A 12,683-nucleotide genomic window follows, 5' to 3' on the forward strand; every position below is an offset into this window, starting at 1 on the left:
AAGCCAACGTAGCATCTGAAGTCACCCACAGTATATGTTGACTCTTCCTGTCTTCCTTTTTTTGCTCACACAGATTCCCTCCCCTGAAATGTCTTTTTGACATTCTGACAGCTAAGTCCTGTTTATCCTTCAAGCCTCCGCTGTCACCTCCTCTCAGCCATCCTTTTTCAAGTTCCCAGTTCAAGTTCATTGCTCCTCTGCAGTGTGTTCTCAACACCTGCCATTCACTTTATCACAGTCTGTCTTACATCTAATTTAGCTGTGTCTCCTTTAGATTGTAGGATTCTGGAGGGCAGGGGTTGTGCAGGACTCATTTTCAAATCATCCTGGGGCATAAGCATAATGTCTTGGACAAAGCGAACACACAATATTTGTTGTGTCCTTGACCCTGGGAAAGAAGATGCTTCAGTTTGTTGAACAGCAAACTGCATGTATATGAAATGCTTTTATGAAAACGATAGCCAACTCCTGTACATTTTCTCAAAACTGAAAGAACAGGTGTAATCTTCAACCTAAAGGATTTAGATCAGAATCCAAGAAGGAATTCCCCCCATGGGTAGTGGAATTGGGAGAGTTTTTGAAGGGGGCAATTTTTTTTTAATGTTTACTTATTTATTTTGAGAGAGAGAGACCACAAGCAGGGGAGAGGCAGAGAGAGAGAATCCCAAGTGGGCTCCATGCCCTGACGTGGGGCTTGATCTCACAAACCACAAGACCACCACCTGAGCAGAAATCAAGAGTGGGATGCTTAACTGACTGAGCCACCCAGGTGCCCCTCGAGGCGGCTAAATTCTAAACAGAAATGTCTAAGCTACATGAAGATGAAACCCAATAGGTAATTTCTTAATTTTTTCCCTAATGCCTTGATTTTAAGTTTCTCTAAGAATGATTGTCATGAAACTAGACACAGTTTCATCTGATTATTCCCTACTTATCATCACTTAAGCTCATCATTGCTAACTTGTTTAAAAAAATTTTTGTGTGTGTCTGTGTGTGTGCGAGAGGGGATTCTCAGTTCCAAGAGGCAAGAAACGGAAAAAGGTGCATTTGGGAAGGCTCCCCCTTGGTCCTGCCCTCTCACTGGAGGCAGTTTATGAGTGGGACAACTCCTTAGTTATCCTTCTTCCCACCTCTGCCCCAGGCCCCAGGAGGAAGCACACTGTCCTTGCACTTGCCCATAGAATCTTTTTGTTTTTCTGTTAAGACTGTGAAATCTTAGAAGGCACAGGCTACTTTACTAACCTTTGCAAAATGCCATGACCGAATAACTATTTGCTGAATGAGTACATTAACAATTGTGGTATACCTGAAAGTCCTGGGAGTTTTCAGAAACTTCCAGTGACCTTCAGAGCCTAGCCTGGTCTCTAATCTGCAAGTCAGAAAATATGTTATAGGTCATAATCTGTCAGTGCCTACTGGATACTCAATGCTATACTTTGTGTGCTTTGGAAAAGTAAACATTGATGTTATATTGACATCCTATTCAGCTATTCCCCCTGGATCTTTGTTTCTAGGTTTTTACATCTGTGAATTTAGAATAGTAACTCTACCTACATCATAAGGCCATTGTGGAGATGGCTTAGTACATACCGAGCTCCAAAAATAGCATCTGGTATACAGTAACCATGAAAAATTACTACTGGGGGCGCCTGGGTGGCTCAGTCGGTTAAGCGTCTGACTTTGGCTCAGGTCATGATCTCACGGTTCGTGAGTTCAAGCCCTGCGTCGGGCTCAGAGTCGAGCCCCAAGTCTGTGCTGACAGCTCAGAGCCTGGAGCCTGCTTCAGATTCTGTGTCTCCCTCTCTCTCTGCCCCTCCCCCACCTGCACTCTCTCTCTTGCTCTCTCTCTCACTCTCAAAAATAAATAAACATAAAAAAAAGTTTAAAAAAATTACTGACAATTTCTACCCTTGCCAAAGTTGGGGAAGAAAAACTCCACACAAATCTAAGTAGTTTATCTTTTTATTCATACAAACAATACATACACAAGACTGTACATTGTTTGAAGACCGCAATAATTTTCTAGTGTAACAACTCTGTAATAAAATTTAACTAAATGTAACATTTATGAAAATATAAATCTCTGATTGGGTAATTCTTCCCAACAATACAAAGTTTACATAAAAACATTCAATATGAGCTATCAGTTGCAAACAAGGTAGGAAAAATCATTCAAGTCACTTGTTAAACTCTATTGGCTGTTACATAGAATATTCACACACTACATTTAATCCATCTAGGCATTTAATTCTTAGAAATGTGTGGCATGGCGGTCCAACTGATCATGACAGGAATAGGAATGTGTTGCCTCAGAAGGCAATTGACTCATATAATCAACTTCAGGTGATTTCTACGTGGACTGGGCCTTCTCTGGGCTACCCCCTTTCTGGCTGGTAGCTAGACCAGGAGGAATATACTGAAAAAAAGTCTTTCACCACGGAGTAGGGTGTTTATATCTGAATCCCATCTCTGTATGCTTATGTGTCAAACTGCTTTCCAAAGTGAAATGCAATGAGCTTGGATTCCCTGTGGATCAGATCACTGCTTCTCCCACTAGCAAAAACAGTCAAGACGTCCCTACCTTTTTTTCTCACACTGGTCCTCACCATTCCTTATATAACGACTAGAGCAGAAGCTATCACTACCTTTGTTTTGCCGTTTACAAAAACGGTATAGCAGAGAGGCTAAAGATCTGTCTAGGCATACTCGGCGAGTTCCTGGTAGAGCTGGGCTGACAGCGCATCGTTTCCTTGGCCATTATCCTGCTGACACGCGTCACTGCTGTCACTTCCGAGCCAAACCAGACCCCCGCTACTGACAGACACCCTTCGCACAGTCGTCCGAGGACATGCCACGTGGAGGATATGGAAGGAAGAAAATCACTTTCCCTCTTTGGAGACGTGATTATTTTCTTTTAAATAAGTGAAGTCGTGTTTAAAAAGTGTTTGATACCATTTCACAGCTTCTGCTTTGAATGGGTGCGATTATAAAAGAGCCCCAAAGAGCCCTTGAGCAGAAAAAGGCTGACAGAGGGAGAAGCATACATAGAGTGTGGGGAAGTAAGAAAGTGATTACAAACAGGGACAATCAGGAACTTCTGGACACCCTTAAGATTTATGGAATATTTTAGCACAAAGACAGGCATATTCAGTTGTCCCCGAGTATTTGGTCATCTATCTGCGTTTTACACAGGAAAGAGGAGGAGTAAGAATAAGGCAAATGTCATCAGTGTTTCATAAGACGGCGTGTCGAGAAAGCTTTCTTTCTGGTAGGATTTACTGCAGGGATTTAGGAACTAGTGTATGCTTCCATAGAACTAACCGAGCAGCACAGGCTTGTGTTAGTCCAAGGATGGAAATGAACAGATGTCTTGACCCAATCTGTGATGCCCTCTCTGTAATTCCTCTTTACACCTGGCACAAATAGTCATTCCAAAAAGACACGAGAAGATGGCGCGTCCGTATTCAGTGTGTTCTCCTGCAGCCCAGGAAGTCGTTTAAAAATCGTTAATGTTCCATGACAGGGAAGCCCTTGCGTGCAACTGTCCCAGCTGTGTCTTAACGAAGACCGACTCTGCGTGTTCGGTAGCCCTAGGATAGTGGTTAACTTAGCTCTCGTGCTCAGTACAATTTGTGGCCCCACGTTTCACGGCCTTTCCCTTGGGACACTGGGAGTACACTGGGGGCGTTTTGTTACGTTATTTTGCACCTCTGACCTCCCATCCGTAGACTGGGTTTACACAGTTGTCAGGCTGGTAAAATGTAAGGAGAGATTAAGGCTCTGTTTACTTACGGCCACACAATCGTTACGTTCACAGCTCCCAGTGATTTCTGTAGAACTAACCCCAGTCCGAGCAGTCTGTTTATAGTTCTAGCCTCTGTCATCTGAACCCGTGGTGTGGGTTCTGCGGCTGCTTCCCACAGAGCTGATTTAAAAAATATTCCCCTGACTTTCAGTTGATGTAGCCGATTAAACACCATTTTGAGACATTCTCGGTCAAGACTTCATTCCCGGATTAATTTTGACACCCCCCCCCCCCAAAAAAAAAGAAGAGCAAACTCCAAACCAGTTCCACATTTCTGTGCCTTTGTCAAGCACGTTAACACTGGAACTTCAGTATCTGTCCTGTCTTTCAAGAAATGAGTAGTTTATCATTTGGGATACAGAAGATACTTTTTCCCCCCCCTTTTGTATGTGTATCGTTCATGTCTGCTGAGCAGGAAAAGCGTTCTGTCAGTTGTCGGGGGCATAGCTGTGGCCCCTGGATTCCAGGGCGGAGCACCCGCGGTCACAGCAGGGATTGTGTTTCTTGGAGGGTGTCGCCTCACTGGGCTCAGTGGAGTCGCTCACCGTGATGGGACTGTCTCTGGCAAAGACCTCAGTAGACTCTCTCCATAAGCAATCCACAGACACTTTGAAACAGTAACTGCTACACTTCGGCCGGGAGGCCTGTGTCGCGTTGTTGAAAATCTGCCTGCTATTTGACGTGGCGATCTTGATTTTCAGTGCAGCATCCACACGGTCGACCACCGTGTATATCCCTATACTGCCATCGTCAAAACCCACTATGATGTTCAGGTGCCTCTGTGAGAGGGCAAGAAAAGTTGGCGTTTTGTAAAGGGAACAAGCACCGATAATTTTGCCGTCAGCCAGTCTCATTACAATCAAACTGGATATCACGCCGTTCTCGTCCTCTTCCTCCCCGTTTCGGAAACAAATGTATACCAGGTAGCGACCATCTCGAGACAGCCTTTGCCGCCAGATGACCCCAGAGGCGTGAACCACCCGTAACTTACCGCTGTGCAAATCCAGTACGTTGATATTATCGTCTCCCCTGGATATAATGCCTAGCTTTCCGTTGGGAGAAATTTCGAAATCCTCCAGATTTTTCAAGAAGTTGTTGGGAAGCTGCACACGGCGACAGATCACCTCATCGGTCAGACTCCAGATATTCACGGTCTCGGCCGATGTGATAAACACAATGATGTCAGGACAGTCAGGGATCAATTTAAAACTTACAATGGTCGTGCCATCTTCACAACAAAATTTCTTGGTGATGCTTCCGGTCCAGAGACTGACCGCCAGCACTTTGCTTTTGGTCATTCCCACCACGAAGGTATTCGCTGAGGTGATAAAGGCATTCTGCAAAGTGGTCAAAATGTTGCAGACCCTGTGGCCTGTGGCCAGTCTCCAAACCCTGGAGGCATTTTCCTCACACAGAGAGACCACAAACTGGTCATTGTGTGTAATTAGCAGCTGAGATATTCTCTGCCCGTTAATTCGGAAGAGGTTTTCGCCACTGCTGGTGTGCCAGACATACTGGCTGCTTTTGTCATCTGAGGTCACCATTACATCTCCAGAGGATGTCAACACGCAGTGTTCGACTATTCCTTCATGCTTAAACACTGCTTCAAGGAACCCACTGCTGAAATTCCACTTATGGACACAATCAGAGCCATCGAGGGAATAAATGATTTCCCCTCTAGCAGGTAACACCAGGCTTTGGATGGGCTTCCCAGTCTTATCTATGTTGGACATAGCCGTGATTATATCTATATCCCAGATGGAAAGAACACCACTGGTTGATAAAGATAGCAGCATGTTGTGGTGACTAGATTTCACCAACTTGACGATGGTCCCTGAGATTTCCTGTAAGCTTGCCATACATTGTCCCGTGTCCCGCCTCCAAAAAAACACAGCTGAGGTATTTTCCATGGTCGCGATGATGCAGTCTCCATTCTTGGACAGCACGGCAGATATAAAGCGTTCATTGTGCTTAGCTCTGAACTTTTCAGCCACCTTCCACATGCCAGTATCTAAGAGCTCGATGCTGAGGGCTTTACAGATCAGAATTGCGTTTTGGTCCTCTGAAAGTTCAATGCTGACCACCTCGCTGTCTTCTCTTCTGCAGTCAAAGTCGTCAGTCAGCTGGGGACTGGAAATGTCCTCAGTATTCCAAACAGAAAGGCTTCCCTCACTATCTACCATTACCATTTCTTGAGCTGTGTCCAAGATAAGAAGAAACTTCACAAACCCACCCGAAAATTCAGATGTCACTGTACATAACTTTTCTCCACTCCCTAAATGAAATATGGTAGTGGTGTTCAGGTACTGTCCACAGAAAGCATACATGCCATCCAGAGAGCACTGGACACAGGTCACTTCGTACCAGCAGTGGAACTGGTAAAGGGGCCATCCGTAGAGCAGATCGATGACAGTGACATCTTTGCTGGCTTCAAGCCACGCAAGGGCGTGGTTGACCGACAGGGTAAATCCATTGATGTAGGTGGAGCCGCTTCCGTGCTTGGTCCCTTTGATTTCCACTTCAGACAGAAGACAAGAATTCACATTGTCATAAACCAACAAGGTGTTATTTGTCGTAGCCACCACAAGATACTTCTCGTCACTGGTGAGTTTCATGCCCAGGATGACAGACTGGGCTGTGGTGATTTGCCTGAGCAGCTGACGAGTTTCCACATCCCACGTGCTGATGGAACCATTTTCTAAAGCTGCAAGGACAGTACTCGGGTTACAGGTGGGCAGAATCTCGGTGACATGCAGGTGACTAGATGACAAAGGAAGACGCTCCGGGCTATATGTCACGTCCATGGATGAATGTAACGGCACAATGGAGCAATATTTGGGCCCGTCTTTGTCACATTCTAAAAGGAGGTGTCTAAGTTTGGGCAGGGAACTCACGACAGGCAGCAGTCTTTGCTGAAGCTCTGCTGAAAGGGAGCCCGGAAATGCAGTGACCTTGTTTTTGATGCCACGGAGAGTGCTCGCCAGGAACTTCAGCTCCTTCTCTTGAGAGTAGGTGTAAGCCAGCTCGATGTCTGAAAGCACTTTGTCGAACTGGCCGATTTTGATCATGGTGTAAAGCCAGCTGAAGTTCATGATGATTCCGTAAAGCAGGTCTTCGGTTTTTCCACACCTTGTCAGGTGGTGCAAGAGCTCAGACATTTTCCGATGATTGACGAAAAAGATGTCCGGCTCCAGGGGATTACACTGGAAAACCCAGGGCTGGTCTGGAGCCTGTCTGTCAAAGGAGGCCTGTTCCATGAAGTGCTTTTCTTCCTCCAGCAGGCTTCTGCTCTCCAAGTCAAGGCAGCCATTCAAGTAGGGGTCTTCGAGGCAGAAAGCTTTCCTCCTGCCCCCTGACCAGACTCCCAGGAAGTAGTCTGCCAGGATGGTGTGCATCTCACGCAGGTCACTGTCGTCCTGCAGATACAACTTCTGGGCTATGAGGTGCAGGTGTCTGTTGGCCCAGACCAGGAGTGTGACGTTCTTCACGTGTCTTTCTATCAAGTATCCGCTGAGACCCTCCTTGAGCCTCGCGATGTACAGATAAGGTACTCTCAGGGGATTGCTGGGCCTAGCGTTCTCATTGAGCTCATTCATGACACTGTTGTCTAGGGCCAACACATCCTCCAGTTCCATTTCACTCAAACCCATTTTGGCCATGGTGATGTAACCAAGAGCCCTAGAGACCAGTTTCTGACCACACTTCTTTTCCAAGGACCAGAATAGCTGCTCAATACTTTCATGAACGGTGACACAGAGGGAGGATTCATCGACGTCTTTATGAGATCTCCAATGCCTCACCTCCCTGAAGGTCAGGTTCACAAACATGGGCAGCGTGCACTTGGAGAATGCGTTGTTCACATAAATCTGCTGGCCTGATGTGACCTTCCTTTTGACCCGCAGCAGCTGGTGTTTGAGGACCTGGCTGCACATCTTCCTGTCCCGGGGAATCAGCTCGATGTAGTTGGCTTCTTCGTGGATAAGGCACCTCAGTTTCTGTAAGATTCCATGTCTATTGGGCAGTGTGGACAGGACTATTCGAACAAAGCGGGGAAGGTGAGCTGGGAGCCACCAAAGCTTCCTGGCCTCATCACCCTCTGAGAGCTGCTCTAGGGCATCGAATATTATTACTAGAGGTCTCTGCAATGAAGACTCATTCAAAAGGTTTATAAATAAGTCACGAAGGTCATGGATTTTCTTAGGATAGCTTTGAACCAGACACCGGTAGTTAACTGCCAATTGTTCACAAACGCTTAGAAGGAGAGTCTTAAGGTCAGTACTCATGTCTGTGGTTCCTAGAAATCTCACGACGACTACTGGGTCAGATTCTGGTCCTGTGTCTTCATGTAGCCAGCCATAAGCCTAAAACGTAAAGGTAGTGTTTAGAATGGTAATATATATTCACATATATGTACACGTATAACACGTACAACAGCATTTCCTCTCTCCAGAGGTCAGACTGCTGGTAACCCTGACCATGCAGAGAGTGGCTTAGAACCAGGAAACCTTCTGAGAAGATCAAAGAGCTATCACAAAGCTCATGCACTAAAATCTATAGGTGAGACCCTCAGGATCACTGTACTGAAGGTAATAAAATAGTGATAAAAGTATTATTCAATCACAAGGCAGCACTTAGCTTGTATTCTAAAAGTTACAAAGTATTTCACAAACAAAATCTGCATATCCAGTATGGTCAGTTTTTCATCACTGAATCCTATTTCCTGGAATGGTTGTTGGCACACAGTAGGTGCTTAGTATTTGTTCAATGAATAGATTAAGTAGTGATTTGCACATTATATTGCATCAGATATTTTCATTAATTGAGATCACGTATGGCTGATCAAATTCCTAGTTAATTAGAATGCAGTAAAAATAATACTAAGATACTGAATATAATCTTGTATGATTCAGAGATACAGGGTCATCTTTATGATTATTTATCACTGTCATAAAAATCTATATAGGGGCGCCTGGGTGGCTCAGTCAGTTGGGCGGCTGGCTTCAGCTCAGGTCATGATCTCGCGGTCTGTGGGTTTGAGCCCCGTGTCAAGCTCTGTGTTGGCAGCTCAGAGCCTGGAGCCTGCTTCCGATTCTGTGTCTCCCTCCCTCTCTGCCCCTCCCTTGCTTGCTCTCTGTCTCTTTCTCAAATAATAAACATTAAAACAAATCTATATAATGCTGGCTAAAATTTTGTTAAATTTTGCATTTTTATAACAGACAGCTTACCATATATATAAACAGTCAGTTATCAGCCCTAGCATTCTGTCACTGTAGGATAGATGGATTATAGTATCATTTTACAGCAGAGTAAACTGAGGCCCAGACTGTAGAAATGACTTGCTCAGAGTTAAATGGTTACCAAGAGACAAAGCTGGAGTTATTTATTTTTTTTCTCTTGAAATTGTAGAGTTAAGGAGATAACATATATAAAGGGGCTGCTAAGTTTAGTATTTCTCTGTCTGGAAAGGCAAAGACAAGAAGGGATATGATCAAAGTGTAAAACAGATTCCAAAGTCTATTTTTAGGGAAATAATGTCTTTTAGGAACCCTTGGAATTTACCAAGGATACTCCTTAGGAAACATATTTTATAAATGAGTAAGTAAGTGTATGAAACTTGGTTCCTCAAGATATATAGTTCAAGGCACCTGGGTGGTTCAGTCAGTTAAGCGTCCGACTTCAGCTCCAGGTCATGATCTCATGAGTTTGAGCCCCACACCCAGCTCTGTGGGCTGTGCAGTGATAGTGCGGAGCCTGCTTGGGATTCTCTCCCTCTCCCTCTCTCTCTGCCCCTCCCCTACTTGCGCTCTCTTTCTCTGTCTCAAAATAAATAAATAAATTTAGGGGGGAAAAAAAAGATCTAGTTCAGGTTAAGGTATGAGTAAGTTTGGAAAAAAGTATGGATGTCAGTTTCAGCATGAGCTATTCAGGAAAAGAAGCAGCTTATTGTTTAGCCCCAACCTTTGAGGTTGATATGGAAGAAGATAATCCTGCCGTCCTACTACAACTGTCCTTCAGTGGCAAATCAGAGAACGCAGTATTTTGTCCCTCCGTGGATTGCTTATGATGATTATGTGCATTGTCCTCTCTCCTGCTAGTCATGCGTTGTTGAGAGTATGATATCTGTAGAGAGTGCCTCTCTGATCATGAGCTTGTGTCCATGGAAATGTTAGGCATGTAGGAGATAATCTCGAGATAAACACAAGATGTCTGTCTGCATCCTGACAAGGGACATGAAGTCACAAAGAGAGCACAGGTTGTCATTGGCGGGACAGACATTCCCCAGGAGAGAGGCGAGTGGAGCAGAGGCAGTGGACGTAGAAACAGGTAAGGCTTCTTGTGGCACCAGGGTCCTGGACTGTGAGTAGACACACTGGTGGCTGAACAAAACGTCCAGAAGAATGAGAGCTCAGAAAACCATTTCTCGGGGCACCTGGGTGGTGCAGTTGGTTTAGTGTCCAACTTTGGCTCAGGTCATGGTCTTGTGGTTCGTGGGTTCAAGTCTTGCATCGTGCTCTGTGCTGACAGCTCAGAGCCTGGAGCCTGCTTTGGATTCTGTGTCTCCTCTCTTTCTGCCCCTCCCCTACTTGCTCTCTCTCTCTCTCTCAAAAATAAATAAACATTAAAAACAAAACAAGACATTTCTCAAGTTGACCAACTCAACTGTCACCACACTCTGCCCCTGGGGGGACTGTTTATCTCTACAGGCTCATCAGCACATCCTTCACAGTTCTTTACCTCCTGGGCTACAGCACGCACAGTTGCATCCCATGCACATTTAATATAGTCGAGTCCAACAACATTTGTCCCTTCAACCACCTCACCCTTCCCTCTTCCAGAGTAAAAGAGCCCTCAAGTGAACGTGAAATGGTGTGCATGGTTGTTTTCTCCTTGGATTTCAGCTCCTATGTGCTCCTCGTAGCGTTGCTGTCTTGCTTACTTGGAACAACTCTAAAGTTTGAAGGTTCACATACAAATTAGTATTCAAACATACACGCACACAAAACTTACTTTGACACAGCATGGGTCTTAAATGCAAGCCTGCCACTGCTTTTGGTATTCAATTAGAAAAGAACTATGTTATTTAACGCTAGAGGAAAAACCAGCAGCTGGGCTTGGCATATTAAGAAATGGCAAATTAACTTCCCTAAGGGCTTTTAAAAAAATGTTCATTTATTTTAAGAGAGAGAGATTGAGAGGGCGCGTGCGGATGAGCTGGGAGAGGGAGAAAGAGAACCCTTAGCAGGTGCCATGCTGTGAGCGGGAGCCTGACTCAGGGCTCGATCTCATCTGAGATCATGTCCTGAGCCCAAGTCAAGAGTTGGACACTTAAACCACTGAGCCACCCAGGCGCTCCTCCTGAGGACCTTTTAAGAGTAAGCTCATGCACCTGATTTTTGCCAGTGTGCTTACTCAGGAACCTAATCTCGATATAAGTTGGAACACAACTGTCCCCGCTCTTGTCCTCAAGATGACCTGCCTGAGATTGTGTAGCATGTGACAGATGACAAGGGTGTTTTGTGAAGGTGAAGGAAGCTGTGTTCTCGGGAGAGTAACCACAGGAACGACAGTATAGGGACGCTGAAGTAATGCCAGGATAATGTAGACCATCAGGCTTGGAGAGCAAGTGCACAGGAGCTCAAAATGGAACTAGTTTCATCCAGTTTAGACTGACATGCCAAGACAATAGACACCGCATTCCAGAGTGAGGTTCCAGACCATCATGCAAGATTTGTAAGGGACTTGTGAAAACCAGTTTTGCTGCCTTTAGTGGACTACTCACCTTCAGCCTAAAGAGGCGTTTCAAGAGGCCAAGAAAAACACTGGAGGTTAGGGTGCTGGGGGGCATATCTATGACCACTCAGTCCCAAAGGGGAGGGCTGAGAGATGTCCCCACTTCTCGCCCAGGGAAAGGGGCAGTGATGGACCACTTATGGGGTGTCCCCCAGAGCTGGGGAGACAGATGTCATCAGATGCCTGAGAAATATGGAGGTTGACCGACAAGACTGGCTAGCTGCTGGGATGGAGGAGTGATGGAGAGCTGCTGTATTGCAACTGGAGTTTCACAGGGCAAAAAGTACCTGCGTGTCCCCCATGGGTCAGATATGGGCCACTGGCAAGACTGAGCTGACAGAAGTTTTGGTTGGTTCTGTTTGCCCCAGGTCCTGTCCAAGGGAGCTTACTGGGCCATGGACCTTGGCAGAAAGGTATTAGAAGTGTGGCTGCATGTCCAGGAGCCATGGAAGTGACCAGCTGGAAAAAAAAATGCATCATCCTGTGTTTAGGGAACTGTAGGTAAGATGCTCAGTGAGTACAGGTCAAGGGATGTGGGAGGGAAAGGACATTCAGGAAACTAGAAAAAGGCCTCAGAAGAAATAGGAGGCAGCTTTGTAAGCACCTGCCAAGACTAGAGAGGGTGGAACCCAATATTCAGAACACTACTGTTCACGTAAGAACTTTCTGGCCACCTTACCTTTCCTATATCCCCGAAGCCACAACCCTATAGGAGTCACAGCCCTACAAGGGTCTAGTGCTTGAGGTTAGGGATGGAGGGGAAGAAGTACTATGTGGTGAAAGAAGGAGAAGACAATCACATCCCCACTTCCCACAGCAGGTGCCATGCTTACAGTGAGCCCCAGCTGCGGGAGAGAAATATAAACTCAAGTTTTAATTATCACCTTAGACTGGACATATTTAATTTCTGAACTGAGAATGACTCAGTGTCCAGAGTGACTGGAGGGCTTGTCTGTGGTGATAGAGCTGAGAGGAGCTGTGAGATCTGCCCTGGTTTCCATCCAAATGGGAATGAGCCCCACAACATGAGTTTGACCAAAGAGAGAAAAAAATAAAGCTGTTGCCTAACTGCACCCGATGTGCCTTA

The 12,683-nt window shown here is 45.6% G+C and overlaps 1 protein-coding gene across 2 annotated transcripts in view; it reads right to left on the reverse strand.

Moving 5' to 3' along the window:
- Positions 1-1,946: 1,946 nt before the first annotated feature.
- Positions 1,947-12,683, reverse strand: part of NWD2 (NACHT and WD repeat domain containing 2) — a 185,077-nt gene continuing 174,340 nt past the window's right edge. For both annotated transcript variants that reach the window (XM_019414471.2, XM_019414478.2), the window contains one exon: positions 1,947-8,166. In XM_019414471.2, coding sequence (XP_019270016.1) covers positions 4,234-8,166 — 3,933 coding nt within the window. In that variant the 3' untranslated portion in view covers positions 1,947-4,233. The remainder of the gene's footprint in view (positions 8,167-12,683) is intronic.

The sequence above is a fragment of the Panthera pardus genome, unplaced genomic scaffold (genome assembly GCF_024362965.1).
Source record: "Panthera pardus isolate Hobbes unplaced genomic scaffold, ASM2436296v1 HiC_scaffold_13, whole genome shotgun sequence".
NCBI lineage: Eukaryota > Metazoa > Chordata > Mammalia > Carnivora > Felidae > Panthera > Panthera pardus.